The sequence below is a fragment of the Ornithodoros turicata genome, chromosome 4 (assembly GCF_037126465.1).
Source record: "Ornithodoros turicata isolate Travis chromosome 4, ASM3712646v1, whole genome shotgun sequence".
In the NCBI taxonomy this organism is placed as follows: domain Eukaryota; kingdom Metazoa; phylum Arthropoda; class Arachnida; order Ixodida; family Argasidae; genus Ornithodoros; species Ornithodoros turicata.
This window is the reverse complement of record NC_088204.1, coordinates 20,391,768-20,410,675: the sequence shown is the minus strand read 5'-3', so window position 1 is coordinate 20,410,675 and position 18,908 is coordinate 20,391,768. Positions and strand designations below refer to the sequence as shown.

Here is an 18,908-nt window from a genome sequence, read left to right as displayed (position 1 = left end):
CCCTCGAAAAAGTATGCAACTACAAGATGATTAATTACCTAAAATGCATTAATTATTTATTTAATTGGGGGATTTCGTGCAAAAGCGGGAGCTCAGAATGAGAGACCATCTTAGTTTAAAGTCATTCCACGTTTACAAAATTCTGAAACACGCGCGTGCGTTAAGATATCCATCCCCGAATTTTGATATGCAAATGAGCCAAAACTGAAAAAAAGCGCGCCTGAGACGCGCATCAACTTCTTCTTTATTTATTTATTTATTTATTTATTTATTTATTTATTTATTTATTTATTTATTTATTTATTTATTTATTTATTTATTTATTTATTTATTTATTTATTTATTTATTTATTTATTTATTTATTTATTTATTTGGTAGACATTTCCTACAATACAGAATCAGATATGGGAGGGACTTTTAGGCCGGACCCTGTTATACAGTCCCTTAAAAGGAAAAGGAAAAACATGGCAGCATACTGCTCCGAGAGGACAAAGGTATTAGCCACAGATTGCATACACAGACACTTTTGAACACTGTAAAGGAATTGCATCACAAGCATTAATTACATACATTGATTACAATACATACATTAATTGCACAATAAACATGGGCTAGTTTACGGACATAACTAGTTACGGAGGAAGTATTTTCGAGTCTTATTTCTAAATTGATGGAAAGAAGTGACACTTCTAATGTGCACTGGCAAATTACCCCAGACTGTACAACCGTAGAATTTGAAAGAGAAAAAACAAAAACAAAATTAGTCCCCGGTGTAGAGATCTCAAGCATGCCCGTGTTATTTCTGAGAGCGTAATTCGATCGTGTCCCGACGACTGGGAAAAAAACAGAATTTTACAGAGCCGTAGAGTATTTTGTGCATTAATATGGACACTTTATAGAGGACAAGATGATGAATATCATGAACTCGCAGAAGGCTAAATACAAATGTTATTGAATCCCGAGGGCTAATTGTCAGCATGACGTGAGCCTCTGACGTGAAATGAGGGCGTTCCAGGTCCCCGCGGTTTCGGCTAATTTGCATACCAAAATTCGGGGGTGGATACCTTCACGCACGTGCGTGCTCTCTCATTCTGGTCTCCCGCTTTTGAAAGAAATCCCCCAATTAAATAGATAACTAATGAATTTTAGATAATTAGTCATCTTGTAGTTGCATACTTTCTTCGAAGGGATATCAGCCTGGCCGTAGAACTCAACAGCAAAAACGGCATCTATTTTGCTCTGCTAGTTTTTAAATAAAAATTCTGTAACGAATAAAAATAAACGCTCTGTATATCAAGATGTGTAGCTTTCAATAAATTTCACCCTGCATATTGTGAAACCATTTCAGAATCCGTTTCATGCGTAAATCATGAATTGCGCAGCAGTACCTGTGGCAGAACCACAACGCCGACGTTGCAGTGTCCGGAACTTGTTCCTTGCGCGCTACATAGAGGCCATAGAGGAAAGAAAAGCAAATACATAACAGCATTCATAAATGTGGCAGGAAATTCACTCGCCATCTGCTAACCCTGACTAAGCCAAATCTACAGCCACAGCCGCCACTACAGTCTTCTTTCGGATATCGTTCCAATCCAAAGCAATCCAATTGTTTTTGGGTGTTGTTTTTAGAGCGTTGTCAAATTCGAAATTAGAGAACCATAATATTTTACACTGGCAGTGGGACGAAGAAGCTAAAAATGCCGAGCTGTTCCGCCTGGGGCTGTAGAAACAAGCAAGGCGGCACAGTGGGCGCATCATTTCACAGGTACGGCTGGTGCAGTTGAATCTGTCTGCACAAACACGTTGAAATATTTGCAGGTTTCCGTTCGGCAGAGCAGATATCCTCAAATTGTGGTTGCACAATATGAGCCGCGAAAATTGGGAGCCGAATAGGAAGTCACTTTTGTGCTCAGACCACTTCCTCGAGCGATGTTTTGACCGGACGGGACAAACAGTACGACTCAGATGGGCTGCGATTCCGACTATGTTTGCTTATCCGGAAGATAAAAAGCCCGTGAGTACTTCCTTGCACTTTTCTTTGTCTTGATTAACTTAAAATTTCAAGCTTGAGTTGTATTCAAGTTGTTTGTTCCCTTTGACAGAAATTCCGGCTAGTACGACGTACGCTATTTGTGAACACAACATGTGTAAAATTGTTGCGGGTGTATGGGGTACATGGTTGTAGGTTCATCACGGTGTTATGTAATGATGCATGCTAACAACTTGTTAGAGAATTACGAAACAAAATTCAGCATGTTGTAACATATAATATTTAATACCTAGGAAGTCATAGAGTACATTGGTGACAAGGCACATGCAGCCGAAAGCAACCTTACCAACCTCGACGTGTTTGAAGTGGAGGAGGATGACGACGACTTGCCAGTTGTCACCACAGCAGCGGACGATGCAGTATTGGACAAGGCAGCTGCAGCTCATGGCATTGAGCACAACTACCACGAGGATCCAACCAAACAGGTGCCTGCTGATGTTGCCGATAAGGTCAGGTTGAGGAAGAAACTCAAAACAGCACACCAGAGGATACGACGCCTTGATGAGAGGGTCTCCACTTTAAACGACATGGTCTACTCCCTGCTTCACAACAAAATTACTGAGTTATAGCTGTAGCTTCTCTCATCTGATGAGAAGTTGGACCGACTGTGTGCTTTTACAGTGACCACATGAGGTAGAACTTGGTTGACAGTACAGGTTGAGTGTTATTGGCGCTGTACGAGAGTGGCAAGTCTATAGAAGGCAGCTCCGATTAGTTCAAACATGGTGGTCTAATAAAATAGTGTAAAGGCAGGTGGGCAGATGATTAAGCTCCATGGCTTTTCTCATCATGCCATTAGTGATCTGATTGTTTATTTTTTTGGTACTGTTAGAGAATGACATAACTCGTATTTTCACTGATCACTGATGCTAACATAATGCTTTGACTCAGCGCCTGAGAGCATAGAACAAAGACATGGAAAGAAGCAAACAGGCAGTTGTCCTGTTTACTTCTTTCTGTGTCCTTGTCATCTTGCTGCATTTTGCTGTCATGGACAGGACGTGCACTGTTGCAGCTTGCTATGTCCCAACGTCAAAGGAAAATCAGGAGTAGAAATCTGTGAACGTCTGCCAACCCGGAAAATAAGAAAGAAATAAGCACGACACACAAATGAGAGAAAAGAACACACGATGATACAGGACACGGCAAGCAAGAATGTAAAATTGCCGGAAAGCAGGAATCATGTTCTGCTTGCAAAGAGCCCAGACACAGTGCCATTAACTGCCCAAACAGATGTGTATTTACGCTTGTCTGCAACCATGCCCAAGATGTGAGGTGTATAGCATCTACGAAATTTGTGTAAGCAGCAAGGCGTGTCTAGCTCTTGGTGATTTGACCAGTGCCATCCATCAGCGACAGCGGACTGTGCAGGCTTATGTGCCAAGATAAAGCAAGTGGTTCACAAACATATTGTACAGTTTCCCACAGCCCTTATGATGCATCTCCAGGGTGTTTTATTACTTCACTTTTCTCTGTACATATTTTCCACTGTATTGCACCTCTGTCCTCTCTTTAAAGTTTCTTTCACAAGGAATACAAGTGGTACAGCACAAGGCACTTTCGAAACACTGGCTAAATGTGGAAACAGTTGTGTGGAGTACCTCCCCATAAGTTACCTGATACCTGTTTTCCAGCACGTGACCACTTATTGGAGATGCCGTCTCAGGCACTGATGCGCACTAAGTACACGGCACTGTTGAAAGAAAGGGAGTGCAGAACTAAGGAACTTATCTCTCATGTCTTGAGCACAAAAAGCAAACAATGGTCGAGTGGCGTAATCATGATACAGAAGTATTTTAGTCTGCGTGTACTGTCTGTTAGAGTACTTGAAATGAATAAAAATGGGGAGCACAAAAAAAAACCGTCCTCGTTGAAAGCACTATTCATCTGGCTGAGCTCGGTTGTTTGTACAGAGTATAAATCAGGCTGTCAACCCGTACCCGAACCGTTATTTTTGCCGGAATCAAACCCAAACCTCAACCGAAATTTTCATGACACTGTTGAACCCGAACTGGAAAAATAATACCGGTAACCCGCTTACAACAAAACGGTTCGGACATAAAAGAAGTCAGCATGAGAGTTCAAAAAGTCCATCTCAATCCCCGAACAAGGACACTGGCCTCCATATAATGGATTTTGCAAACTTTCACCTTGCAGTCAAACGAGAACATATAATAAGTATGCTTTCAGCATCTTTTTTAACATGTTGAAACGCAGTTGTCCTTGTGAGCGCTGCAGTGCCTGCTCTTCAGAGAGGAGGGGCCATGCGGATGAATGAAGCAGGAATGGAGTAGGTCAGTTGCGTTGCTCTATAGGCCGAATATTTGATTAAGCAAGCGCCCAACATTTCCCTGTACACGTGAGCAGTAAGTCAGAAACATAACAAGTGGAGAAGGAGCGTGTGCAGAACGGTGTCTGTATGATTGGCCGTGGTTTGAAAAGTAAATGTAGTTCTGCTTACTGATAGTGGAATTGTGTCATGCCACATTGCCTTTGTGTTGTGGATCAACTGGGGGGTGGGGGATATATTTATTAGATGAAAGGAAAAAAAACGGTGGAAAGGTCAGCCAAACGGGACGTCGGCTTGCTATTCCGGTCGATTTTTGGTGTGGGCGAACCGGAACTGAACCGGAAAGAAATCCAAGCAAGGCGAACCCGAACTGAACCCGTATTTTTTGTGGTTTGACACTTTGGTATAAATAGCCTTAAATTCCTGTTGTTCAGTGGAGAATCTGTTGTGTATAAGTGGCTTATTACAGCCTGGATGTCTGGTTTGTAGCATTAATCTGAATGATCAACTGGTCTTATGAATACTGAGCTCTCGTGTACCATGCACTGATGAAAAAATATGACACACTGGCTTGACACAACCGGCAACAAAATTTACTTGTGACGTTTCTACGCTTATGCAGGCGTCCTCATCAGACAAACGCAAAACAAAATATAGTACAGATCCGAGATCAGCTTTATGCCTTCGTGATGTTCCTGTAGCGTTCCGGTAGGGGCCCCTTGTGGCTGCTGCAAGCATTGTTATGTACCAAGCATGAATGTACCAAGGTTCCAGAAATATTCACACCGCCCACCTATGTTCACGTGCCAAAGTTTCCGCCTCTTCGAAGTTAAAGGAGTGGTCGGTTTTGAGTGTGTGTTCAACCAGCTCGGAGCAGTGATTCTATGTTGGTGGCTTCTTTATCTGTTGTTGATGTTCTTGTAGTCTGGTGGCCTTCTTTCTTCGAGTTTTGCCTATGGTAGTACATGTCACACTGTTTACATTGTAATTGGTATATAACACCCGATTGATCCATGTGGGACACAGAGTCCTTTGGGTGGCATAGCATATTATAGAGAGGTCGAGAAGTTTTGAAAGTGGTGTGGATTCCATGAGGTTTCAAAATTCTTCTTACAGCCTCAGACAGGCCACGGACATAAGGGATACATACAATGTTTTCGGGAGGAGGTGGCATAGAAAAGTCACGGGAGCATCTTAGAAAGTGTATCTTTACGAAATAGGCAGGATAGTTACACTTTGCGAGGATATCACCTGACTTTATTCATTCAAATTCCTTAACTCCACGTGAACTAGGTATGGTGTCCATGCGCTTGTGAAGAAAACGAACAGCAGCATGTTTATGCTCCGGCGTGTGGTAAGAATATGCGACGTATGTGCGAAGTATGCGACCTCAGTCAGTGCACGTGACTAAAACATTAAGAAACGGGAGAGTGCAGTTGCACACCGTTTCGATCGTGAAGTGTATGTTAGGGTGCAGACTGTTAAAAAACGAACGAGATGAAGTGACATCCTCACGTTTTAAAACAATAAAAGTATCATCAACACAGTGTTTGTAAAACTTAACAGTGGCCTTGTCAGAATGAAAAAGTTGTTCCTCTATGTATTCCATTACTAATGCAACCTGCAAACAAGCCGTTTGGCTTAAGCAGGTGTTTTTGACTTGTAAAAAAAATTGTGATGAATAATAAATTATTATTATTATTAAATTAGTGGCCGAGACAGAAACAGGACTGCCCATGGGACATCCTTCTGTCTGTTGGGCCACCACAACGTCACGTACAGCAGAGCAGAATTCATGCGAGTTCTTCACAGAATGTCCATTTTGGTACAAGATTGGATTCAATAGTTCCACTAGGAATTTAGACAGTTGATAGGTAGGAGCTCCAATATAGGACACTAGGAGCTCCGAGTGGAACGTTCGGTCTGCGAACCTTGGGCAGAGCATAGACTAATGGAATCTGTCCATCTGACGAAAACAGGCGTTTATAAACAGCGTCTGACATGCTCCCAGCAGCCCTTAATTTCCTCAAGCGCTGGACAAGCGCTCATTCGGATTTCGGTGTTGGATCAGATGTTAGCTTCGTGAAGCAAGTCTCGTCATCCAAAAGATCTTTCATTCTTTTGACGTATTCTGTCTTGTCAAGTACGACGGTGCTTTTTCCTTTGTCTGATGGCAGTAACATGATAGTTGTATCAACTTTTAGTTCATGTAGCACCTGATTTTCTTCAGTAGTGAGGTTGTAAGGCGGTGCTTTCCATTCCTTGGAGAGGATACCCATAAGCTGATTTCTGGCGATGTTAACAGCACCTGTATTTTTCATGAAGCGAAACTTCGGCAATGATGCCCCTGCATGGCACTTTGATGGTAGTTGATGCAAAATTGAGTCCTTTGCTTAAGACAAGCTCCTGTTCCGCTGTCAGGGCTTTAGATGTTGTTTGTTTCTTGCCTGTTGCGTCAAGCCGGTGTTTCATCTTGTTTCGTCATGACCACTCCTGGCTTTTGGTCTATCTTCGTACCATTCACTGTTGAGATGAACACATGGTAGATGTGGTAGGAAATAACAGTTAATAAGTCTATAGCTAATAAGTTGGCATTGAGTTCACAAGTCATACAAATGTGCAAGAAAAGTTTTTTATTCCTACACAAAAAATGGCAGTGTTTCTAAATTGTCTTTATAAGACATTGGTGACATCTCTGTCTGCTATATCTGGGTGGCACTTAGGCAGTGTAATAAAAACCTGTAATTTACACTGCACGAACTGTTTGTGTATAACATGGTTATGACTAAAGTGAACAAAGCTTCAAACAGACTTCAGTTTTATTATTTTCAAGTAAGCTGCATGTCAATAACAGTGCATCCACGCTATCCCATAGTCGTCTGAGAGCTTCATGTTAATGGAGACTAGTCTGTGCTCAAAACACATGTAGCATAAATGATTAATATTAGGAATGAGTTGTGTTGTTAATACTGCACAACGTTACTTGGTTCCAGCATGATGAAAGTCACAATGCAACACGATTAAATCACTCTCAAGATGCACTTTGCTTCCAGAAGTTAGGGTTCTGCGAGAAGCGCCGCTGGAAGTTGCCGTACCACTGTTCCAAAGCTCGCATCGGGAAAAAGGTGTCGTTGGCTTGAGGGGCAAGTTGCTGTGGTGATGCACTGAATGAGGCCAAGTAGTTAAACAAGTTCTCCAGCATTTTGGTGCAAAATTCGGTGTAGGAGTCTACCGCCTTTGGGGTGGCTGTAGTCGTCGTCTGGAACTCAATCTGCGAGAGCGGTTCCACCGAAATACCAATCTGGGCAACGCTTGAGAAACCGTGAGCTGAGAACGCATGAGGAGTCGTGGATTCTATAAAAAGAAAAGTTTTCGGAATGAGTTTCCTTGGTCAACGAAGATGCTACACCATGTATGGTGATGAAACATCCCAGCACGGGAGAACTACAAGATAGCTTTGGATATATCAAAGCTGGAGTGGTGCAGCCACACCAAGAAGGATGAGTGACATATCCAAAGATTAAGTATTTCACAACCACCACTTTGATCCTCGTGTCACTGACCAATGAATCGTGAAATGATCAGAACTTACCTTCTTTTATCTTCGAGACTTTAAAAATTGCGCTTGGTTTTGCGTTCGATATGAAACCCAGGTACTGCCAGCTTCCCACTGCGTTAGGACTGGGCCAGCTGAAGTAAACTGCAGTTCGAGAGGAGACTCGAAGCTGTTCAAGTTGAAGGTTACATTGTTCTTACCAGAACCTCCCAGTCCGTCCGGAAAAGGTTGTGTCCCGGTCATGAATACGACTATGTGATTAATGCTGTCAGGATCCGGAATGTTGAGCAGAAACTTATTTTGTTCGACGATTTGAAAATCTGTCTGCACCTAAAGTGAGCCGAAATGAAGATCCACCATGCATCAGTGAGAGAAACAAGACCTCAAACTGATTATCCTACCAGACGGCCGGTGACGATCACGCCAAATAGGCTCATGTTTCAAACACAAGCGTTCCAGGAAGGGACCACTTCAAGCGTGAAATGCTCCGGGTTTAAAAATACTTCTCCTCAAAACGTAAACAGCTGCCACTGCATAAATTGAGGCAAAGTTATCGATGAAGCCAAACTATAAAAAGCAGGAGACATCGCCTCACGCACAAGAATTGTGGATGCTGTTGGATTGGCGTGGCTACAAAATTTTCTTTTGTTGGATGGATGGATAGTAGTGCCCCCTGGTCGGCCTTTTTACGGTTGTTCATCTTGCTAGCGATTCGACTGGGAGATTTGACGATTTGACTTGGTTGACGCTTGATGAGATTGAAATATGGCACTTTTGACGCTGGAGTGTAGTGTGTGTGAGGAATCCGGAATTTATTGTTAATGTGATATCCACTTGAAGATGTCTCCCAAGATAAAAAAAAACACCAAAAAGTTTCGCAAAATTCGTTCGTGTTTGTTCCATAAAACATCGGATGGATACTGTGGCTTTTCCTTTTGGAGCGGGCGGTAGCTTGCGCCACCTAGCCTAGAATCGAAAACATCGAATTCTAAACTAACTGCCACCTTCCGGTTGAAACGGTTGAAACCACAGGGGTGCCCTACAATACATTCGACCCATAGAGATAGCGTGCTGGTCGACGCCATCTTGTCGTGGCCTGGAAACATGGCGGCGCCCATGGTCGGCGATCAAGCCAGGTGTAAACAACGCGATTTCCGCCTCTGCCTGTCATTTTATAACTTCATTTGCCTCTAGTGGACTGTCGTAATTAGCTTACATCATACTGGAAGCAAATCAAGTACAGGAGGACAGCCATATGTTTCCTTACTGTTCGGATAAAATAAGACGTTCACACCGCCAAGCAAGACAAACGAAGTCCTCTTCTGGGGATGCAGATTTCTTCTTCGATTTCTTTCATTGAAGACTTCAGTAACATGATCAATAACATCTATAAGGACACAGTTTCCACCTTTGAATGGTGCAACGAAATCTAGACAAGGATGACTGCTGGACTACAGAAAAATGTGCAAAACCAGTCGAAACTGCAAATAAACAAACAAGGGCCTCTAAAAAAAATAGACAGGGTGTAAACAGTAGAATAAAATGAACATAACACAGAACTGCGAGTGTGTTATTTGCACAGTGACACAACTAAACCTGACTAAACTGAACTTCACTATTTACACAGCATGATTGGCATACACAACACCTACAAGGCTCAGGAGGACAGAAAAGTAGCTCACATGATACAGAATAAAAAAATATCTTGTTGCATTTGACAGCTTTAGCTATATAACTATACAAAAACGTGGTACTATTTACAAACCCCAATGATGACGTATCAAATGTATCGAATGATACACCTTCTGCAAGTATTGCCTACTGCCCTTTGAATTGGGTGAGCTTTGTAAAAAGCTGGCGACACCTACGCTTATGCAGCTCCTCTGTACGTGTCTTGGCTGCATGACGCATACGTATACTTAAATACCTCTGGGCAACAGACCTTATCAAGTGAAAAAAGTGATTTTCAAGGCATGTCTGTTCAAGCATGTGCTCACTCCGTATTTGGCTAAAGACACTGCTGTCCAAAGTGCACTCCATAACCTGCAAGAGTACCCTTTGTAGAAGGGTGTTTGACGATATGCCCTCTTGCAGGAGAGCCCTTCGTAACAGCTTTTCCGCTTTCCTACAGATTGTGATAACATCGTCAGATGGGTACCGAAATTCACCGTACTTGTCCTTTCGCTGCATGAGAGAATGGTGGATGGAAGACATGGGCACAGTTAGCTGGGAGATACAGGTTTCACAATTCAAATATTCTTGTAGGCGGCATGCTATATGTCCCGCAATGAAAACAATTATTCTGTCCCCAAAAATGGTTGGCTCCGTTGGGTCCGAGAAGTAATCATGGTCAGGAAGGTCATCTTGGAGAATTCCTTCAGCTGTGTTGCTTCGTCCTTTCGATGTCCAATTTATGACATCTTCTGAACGAGGTTGTGTCACACTGCTGACATGAAGTACTGAGATGTTTTCAAGTGGAAGGCAGTTCCCCTTTTCAGAGGCTTCTACTTCGGTATTAACAATCAACCTTTTGTAGGCTGCTTCGAATTGCCTTGCGGTTGGGTTGTTGTTGTAGCCACCATGTGACCTTATCAAACCAAAGAAGAGTTCAAGATGGTCTTGGCTGACCCTGTGTGTGGGAAGATGCTTGACAAGGGACTTGGAAAGAAGGAAGTCGTAGAGCTGAATGATACTATTGCAGCACACAAGGAAGCCAAGGAATCCGGTTTTTCGGTTTGTCTGCACAAGAAGTGGCCCAGATTTTCCACATTCACTTTTACGAAGAGCAAGTATGTAGGATGTAGCCATCTGGAACATTATTCGGGCATCTTCAATATTTCCAGGACACAGCGGCTTCTTCCAACATTTCTGGTGAACATTTACAGAGTTTAGGACGTCAAATACGTTGTTAATTATCCTCAAGAACCTCTCAGTTCCTTTAGTGTTTTCAAATCCAGGTACACCCAGGTCTCGACACTCACTTATGGCATCTGCAACTGATGTGCTGAGAAGCTCTGCAGCAAGGCTGACCTTCATGACCTGTTGTTGAAAATGTACATGTGCTGTTCGTAGTCTATTTGCTGCATGAAGTCCCTCTTTCTGCTGGATTGAGTGAAGGGCTTCAATGTGCTTCCACGATATTTCATGCCCATCTTCGTCAACAAACGACTTGAAGTGGCAGAGTGCGTTCCTCACCAACTTCAACATGTGGCACGCATCAAGAAAAACACTTATAGGCATCGCCGTGTTGGGGTGTGGAAAGCTTGTGCGTAAGCTGTCGTACTGCAGTGAGCAACCAAGGTTTTGAAGCATAGATAGGTTGGCTGCAGCACCATCACAGGTTAGGGAAACAACTGTCACGCCAGCGTCGTGACAAAGCGACAACCCTTCGAGTACAAGGTTACTTCGTTGTTCTCCGGTAATCCCATCAACCAGAAAGTAGCCAATAGGTAACTTCCACTGTTCACTCAGTGCAACAAGCAGCATCACGAAAGCTTCTTTGGCAACTACGCTGGAATCTTCACAATTTGGCCCAGCAGTTGCATACCCGTACGTCCTCCTCCCATCCCACTCAATGTGTCTTCTAATGGCCATTTCGTCAACCATAAGGCTGCACGCAGTTTGTACTCCTTTCTTTGAGTTAATGACAGCCTTCATTTCCAATGCAGACAGTGCTTCCTTTGAAAATCCAGCTTCTCCATCAATCGACTGGTACCACTTTTTTATAGTGCGTGGATGGGGCAAGCATGTGTCAAACGTTTTACGAACGTAGTTGTAGGCACGCGGTGAGTAGAAATGAAGGGTGAGTGCAAAGGCACGCAACTCAGGGCTATACTGATGTGGCAAACTGGTTCCTCCCTTTTTCGCTACTTGTCGCATCAGCAGATCTTTGTTCGCCCCAGCAATGTTTTCAAGACAGCCTGCATGTTCTTCAAGCAAAATGTTTTTGGAAGTCAAATCTGATATGATGTGCTGCAATTTAGCAACCTTCTGCTTTATACGGCGTTGGGCTTGCTGCAATGCCTTGATCCGCTTTTTGCTGATGGTGTTCAGATTGCCAATTCGTCTTACTTCTTTTTTGAGGAAGGCTTTCACAGGTGTGTCCTCAGCTGAGTTTTCCTAGGACAATATGCAGGTACCTTATTGCATAGACTCCACTGGATATTCCGGCAAGTCACAAAACGGAGCATGCGTACTACTTCAGGTACTGCGACCTTTTGCAGATTCTGGTGACATGCATTTATATTGGCTTAATAGTACAATTAAAAGAAAATCCCTCATGACTCAAAATAGGGAGAAGAGTGTGCTGGTACTTCATGCGAAGGGAGTTTGAATAGAGCACGGAGAATAAGTTGCCATATGAGCAATTGCACCTAACTTTAGATATTTTCTCAGTGTCAACATGCACGTGAAACAAAATACTTACTTCCTTTGGTATATAGAGTATACTTACCGAATAAAGAAGAGATTTGGCTTTGAATCGTAGCAGCCGCAACAGGTGACAAAGTATCAGGCATGCAAATCACAAGGACCTCATGGCATTGTGGTCGATAGAATCCATTTTTATTGGCTCAGACTGAGTACAATTCATTGTAACATGTATGAGGGTTAGTAAGAATCATCAGCATGCACAAATGCCGAATGAACTGGACAGTTCCCCATGACATCCAACTGTCTGCAAATACACGTATTTATCTAATTTTTTTCCTTTGAGGGCACTTCTTAATGCAAAAATATTTAACCTCGAACTGCACTATGCACAGTGCATTATTATTTGCCCCACCCAACAAAACAAATATCAATAGTTACCCGTGTCAATAGTTACACACTATACAAGTGCATCATGAAAAACCGACCAGAGTGCTTCGTAATAAGAGTGCTACACAGAAACTGGAGGATACCTTTGTGGCACAAACAAGTGCTGCTCTTGATGTACCACATGTTTGCAACTCAAGTATCTTTTTATCACTCTCTTCGTGAAGTGGTCTGACCAGTTTCTCGTGATGTATATGTCAGCCGCAAATGTAACTGAGTCTGTTCAGCAGGCATGAACAGCTATGGACACAGTTGTATGAAATCTCTGTATGACGCCTTAGCGACTCTCCAGAAGTTCAGAACAGAACAGTATGAGGAAAGTAGTAGTAAACATGTAGACTGCGTCCTAATATTACTCTTTACTAGGGATGTGCCAGCCGAATCCGCGAATCCTCAAATCCACGAATCGTAGGCAGGGATTCGAGATTGGGGAATCCGAATCCCAAACGGCGAATCGAGTCTTTCAAATCCACTGACCACATTTGGTTGATTCTTTTATAAACTGGCGCCTCCGGTGTCCGCCGAAAGCCTCATTGACCGACGGGTGTTTTCTTGTTTGTTTGTTTACATTGCTCTGGCTGAAAGAGTTCAGGCTGGAACTGTTACATTACAAGTTTAAAAGTAATATGGTTTTGCTTTTGATTGTTGCTTTAGCTTTATGGAAATAATTCAGACACGAGAATTTATGAATTTTTCGTAGTCGATGAACAATACGTTAGATATACTATATGGGTATACTTTCACCCGAAACTGAACTTTTTTTTTTCATTCAACAAATGTGTCATATCCTGCTTCAAAGCACTCTCCAGTAGAAGTCTTTTTTTTTCTTGGCTTTTCAAACTCTTTTTAAAAAAAGGATTTGAAAGATTCGAGATTCGTAAGATTCATGGATTCGCAGAAACTTCCTGGGATTCGGATTCGCAAGATTCTGGATTCGTCCCATCTCTACTCTTTACTATACTTCATTCCCAGCACTGTGCCCACCAGAAATTGCAGAACATAGCCATAGCGTGGAACTGAGATTTCAGACGTCCGTGTCACAAGTTGTAACTACAGATATTGCATCTGTTTCCTATCAGGTACTGCCAGTTCACGACATAATGTATAATATCATATTCAAGTGTTATGTTTATGAGTATTACCCTTACCACGAGCACGCCTCTGCTGGTGCTTGGGCTGGTAAGGGAGGCAAGCGGGGAAGTGCCCTGAAAAGGTCAGACAGATAGGAGCATAAATGAATAGTGCATCATAAAGATGTTCAATTTTGTAGAGTCCGCATACCCTAATTCATGGAGGAAAGAAGCCAAAGGAGAGAGTGGCTGCCATATAGCTGTTGGTTGAACAAAGTTCCTCTCTTGGCTAGCTGCTCATGTGCTTCGCTCCCTCTCCCCCCGGCCTTTGTTTGACCAACTCTAATGGCACCACACTACATCCTTTAATTTACATTGCCCGTGTGGAGTAACATCAATTCTGCCACTTTTTGTCCTCCGTTTCCACCACACCTTCTCCAACCAAGATAATGTGGTGCGCTCCCTCCTTAGGTTTCTTTATTCCTTGCTTTAATTATAGCAGTTAACCTCCCTTGCATGCAGCATTTAGATACTACAAAAAGTGCAATAAGACTTACTACAGACGACAGCCTGGATGACTGAACGGATGGCCCAGGTGTCCCTACTGAACTTGTGTCATCAGTGAAGCTCTAGAAGCAAAATACAAAAGATAGCATTATGCTGAAAAGACGTTATTGCTGCAACAAGATGCACAATTTATGACACCTAAACCAACAGTCAAAACCCACGTACCCACAAGTTAAATGACGGCCCTAAGAACTGCATGCATAAATACTTATTGCGTAGTCGGTGATATGTCTTACCAATGGGTCATTTTGTTCGTCACATATAAGAATATGTGTGCAGTCAAACCCAGTGCTGTCCTATAGATTAAGAGAAGGGATATTGTAATGGAAAACTTCCCAAGTTGAGATGCTAAACAGCACCATGACAATGTGCATGCGGAGGTAAGTGAATAACTCACTCCACTGATGTCTTCTTGTACGTCACCCACCGATATGTCCTATAGAGGGGAGGAAAAGGATATAGATACGAGTGTGTTCAACGAGCGAGTGTCAGGAAAAAATATTTAAAGAGAGCAATAAAAGAAAAACGAATGCTACTTTCCTGCTACTTGAGTAACAAACGGGTGATACTCCTGACATAGAACCTGTTTGTAACTCAGGTAGCAGATTCAAATATTTTTTTCGTGACACGCTCTCGTTCAACAACCTGCGTAAAGGACAGCAATTTGGACTCCCTGTACTTCAAAATAAGACAGTTTCTACAGGCATAGACTCATCAAAAGTTTTATTGAAGCGACTCCACATAAAGATAGTCGCCCATGCCATAACGTACGTGGTTTCAGAACCACTGCAATACGTTTTCAGGAGATTTTTAGCACTTACCAAAGCAGGTGAAGGAGGCACAGAAGGCATATCCGCGACCTCGTGCACCTGTAATATGAGAACAACTGTGATACTCATATGTATACTGCCTGCGACACAGTTGTTCGAAATCTGGGTTCTACCACTGTGAAGCCTTTCTGCAGTTCCTGGTGAACACCATGGGGAATGAAGGAGTACACACTGGCAGTGGGACCTAGGTTAACTTTTTGCTACTACTTTCCCGACACAAGTTCGTCCAGGTCTCACGGGGAGCCGCTTGGGCATGACACTGAGATTGAGACAACCATGTCGCAGGCATATACTGTTCACATGATATATATGCTCACATGTCCTGCCTCTTGTGCACTGGGTTCTGGCATGCTCACTCCTGGCATGCTTGACTGTTCCTCAAGCAACTGTGATGAGATAATAAGAAGATGTGCTGTTTATTATAATACACATACTGTCATCAATGCTTGCCTCTTGTGCGCTGGGTTCGGGATCGCTCACTCCAGCAACTTCTGGCTCCTTCCCAAGCAACTGGAGGCAATGCAGCCACCGATAATTGACTACACCATTGCATTTTGTTTACGATGCCTACCTGCTGAACCTGCAGCGAAGGAATGGGGACAGCACCTTCACGTAGACGGACCCGTGTTAGCGAAGTTCTGTCGAAGTCTTCGTTTCTGAAGTGCTTCGAGCAGACCACGCTGTGTTTTGTTGGCACAAAGTCTGGTCTCCCGATCGCATGTTCCCACGACAATCGTAGAGACGGTTCTCGAGGGAAGCTAGGAAGTGTAGTCGGGAAGTGAAACTACAACTGAAAGCACATTCCAAGTGGCGTACTTACTGGTGGTATGTTATGCCAGATGCTTTGCCAGCAAACGTGGAACGGTTACTGCAACCCGGATAACAACAAAGTACCATGTTCGATTATGGATACGCCATAAAAAATTCGGAAGACTGATGAAAGCAAAACACAATCGCGTCTGAACCCTAATCCCGACTTTGGAAAATCTCGCCGCCGGCGAAGCAGACGAAACGGGGGAGCGAACAGGCGGAATGATCAAAACATAAGGAAAACAAACCAGCGGGGCATATCATTGGATGATGGCTCCGTGACGTGGGTCCATGACAAGATGGCGGCGTTGCCACAAGCGACCGCTTGAGGGTAGTTACAAAAATGGCGGACATATGGCCCCCCTGTTGAAACCACTGATCTCTATCTATAAAGGCTGGATGGCGCATGGGAGAGGGGCTCGCGGGGGAGAGGCGTGCATTCGGGCCGCCATGTTGGGAGGCCCTAAAGCGCAGTGTGCGCCCATAGAAAACAATGGGAGGCAATTGGATTGTGAGTATTTATAGCGCTGCAGGCGTTGATCGTTGCTTGTCATCACACAATTTTGTAAGGTGCCAGTATACTGATGTATCCTAACAGTGTTTCACAGGTGTCCTGCCGTTCGATTCTTAATTACGTTATGTTTTGCATTCCGAAACTAGACCGTCACAGCAGTGCAGCGCTGGGGATTGTACTACAGTACGTTTCCCAGCCAATATTTCAACAAGAAAGGATGTGAGGTTAACAACCACCATGTATGTAATATCCCGTGCTGCGTTCTGGACAAAAATTGTTCCATAAAGAACGGTCCGGGAAAGGATATATACTCGCATGGCAGAAAGAGATCGTTCTGTAGAATCACAGCCGTTGTTTTAGCCGTGTACCGGTTTCGTATGATTTATATCAAGCACCGCCGCAGAAAGTGTCTTTTAGTGAACGACTGCGGTGCTTTGCCTCGCAAATATGGACACGCCGAAGCAGCCCAAATACGTTGTGAGCGTAATTTAATTGCTTCACGCAATTAGAACACGCTCGTTAGGACAGTTAATCAGGTAGTGATGTAAGCTTAATCAATTAAGTTACTTAAAAGTGGTAACACCTCCTTGAGACACAAGATTTACCTCTTTTTGAAGTACAGCCCTTCTATGTTTGTTTGTTTCTTCCTTCATTTGTTCTGATTATTTGCAGGCGCGGTTGTGCCAAACTGAATGTCCTTCTCGAGTACTCACATGCTTTTGCTGAATACAACTGCAGCGTGAGCAAAGCTGCTTAGGAACGGGGCCTGCTATCCAGTGCTGACTTTGTCATGCTTGTTATGTGGAGCACGTTCGAAAAAATGCAGCTGCACATCTGAAACTCCAATGAGTATCATCGTCATCTAAAAGAGAGCGCCGTAGCACCGTTGTGAGACCAGACACGCTTTCTGAGTATCTTCTATGGCACCTTCCGCAGTTTGCACAATTTTGTTCAGCATCGAAGTCTCTCATAGGAACCACTTTGCATTAACTGTGACTCCCATCTTACATTTTGATGTGCAAGGGCCTTCTTGCACTACACACGTATGGTCTGCAACAGGATAATTGCAGCAGGACGATTTGGAGCTTGAAACAGTTGTGATTTTGTCATTTTGGCCCTCGTGTACACCGTCTGTGAAACGTAAACAAAAAAAATCTAACACGATATGCTTTTGTAAAGAAGGTCACTGATGGTGAGTAAAGAGAATATACAAGTTCAAGTTTATTCAACATTTTATATCATACATTATATTATTCAACATTTTATATCAAGTTTATACAACATCAAGTTTATTCAAGTTATTTCTTGCACTTATGCGTTTCAGGATACAATGAATGTGCAGGGAGGTCACAAAAGACTACATTTATTGTTTTATGACCTTGCTACAATGACAATATATATTTTAGGAATGACAATGGACAGGTACTCTCTCTAAATTTGTAGCACTCAATTTTAGGTTAGAATGAGCAATGAATAGCAACTTCCCTCCTGGTATTTTCTTATATATGATGAATTTTGAATTTAATGTGATCAAATATGTTAATATAATAATATATATAAGAATATAATATGTGATAAATGAATGTGATCAACAGTAGATGTAAACAACACAGTAGCCAGAGAAGTGCATTCTCAAGAAATAATTTTCTTCTTATAGCATATATGTGCATGCCTATTAACTGAAACAATTATCACGGTTCTCACGGTTTTAATTTCTGAGAGTGTACTGTAGAGACGGCTTAGATCTACAACAGTTAATACAAGGTATTATATACTGTGAATCCCATGTTAAAAATTCCATGTGACACATACTTTTTGGAGGTGCTGTGGTAATCAAAGTTTGTGGGCATTACGCAGGTTCTGCACCCGTTTCTTGAGTATGTCGAGGAAGCTGTGAAGTAACCTGCATTGATGATGATTATTCCAATTTTTATGGTGCATCGACAACAAAGGAAATAATACATCAGAACATTGGTTTGGGTGCAACCAGTTAAAAATGAATATGTTGTTTAATAAATGCATTGGACAAATGTTAAAACATCAGTTTAAAACATGGTTTACAATCCCTGTATCTTCTAAAAATTAAAACGATGAAAAACTATTCTAAAAAGAATATGGGGAACTCTTCTAAAAAGAATTATAATTATTATATTGCTGGGTGAAGGAGCCTAAAGTGTAAGGTGTGTTTCTGATGTGAACATGTAAGAAAATATGCAAAACTGAGAGAGGCTAACCACAGTGCGTGCACTGAGGTTGTTCCTTCCTGTAAAGTAGAAACCAGTGGATGAGGAACGTGATACTTACCTGTACACCCAGTCGTATCACACTACACAGATTATTCACTGGGTAGCCCTCATGACGAAACCTGTATTGAGAGACCACCCTTAAAAACTGCTTCAAATAGC

General features: G+C 42.7%; 3 protein-coding genes across 3 annotated transcripts; 1 reads left to right on the top strand and 2 right to left on the bottom strand.

The window, feature by feature from the left end:
- The first annotated feature begins 1,564 nt into the window (after window positions 1-1,564).
- Window positions 1,565-2,803, top strand: LOC135391285 (THAP domain-containing protein 1-like). Its single transcript, XM_064621493.1, has 3 exons — window positions 1,565-1,766; window positions 1,820-2,015; window positions 2,285-2,803. The coding sequence occupies exons 1-3, from the start codon at window positions 1,699-1,701 to the stop codon at window positions 2,618-2,620; spliced, it is 600 nt and encodes a 199-aa protein (XP_064477563.1). The 5' UTR covers window positions 1,565-1,698; the 3' UTR covers window positions 2,621-2,803.
- Window positions 2,804-7,144: 4,341 nt separating this feature from the next.
- On the bottom strand, window positions 7,145-8,527 carry LOC135391286 (protein OPI10 homolog). The gene is made up of 4 exons (XM_064621494.1): window positions 8,299-8,527; window positions 8,098-8,227; window positions 7,934-8,041; window positions 7,145-7,695 (listed from the first exon to the last, which is right to left on the bottom strand). Exons 1-4 carry the CDS (start codon window positions 8,332-8,334, stop codon window positions 7,373-7,375), a joined length of 597 nt encoding a protein of 198 aa, XP_064477564.1. The 5' UTR covers window positions 8,335-8,527; the 3' UTR covers window positions 7,145-7,372.
- Window positions 8,528-12,438: 3,911 nt separating this feature from the next.
- LOC135392777 (uncharacterized) lies at window positions 12,439-15,625 on the bottom strand. The gene is made up of 7 exons (XM_064623498.1): window positions 15,497-15,625; window positions 15,171-15,218; window positions 14,747-14,785; window positions 14,586-14,645; window positions 14,340-14,411; window positions 13,861-13,917; window positions 12,439-12,572 (listed from the first exon to the last, which is right to left on the bottom strand). Exons 1-7 carry the CDS (start codon window positions 15,542-15,544, stop codon window positions 12,519-12,521), a joined length of 378 nt encoding a protein of 125 aa, XP_064479568.1. The 5' UTR covers window positions 15,545-15,625; the 3' UTR covers window positions 12,439-12,518.
- Window positions 15,626-18,908: the final 3,283 nt, after the last annotated feature.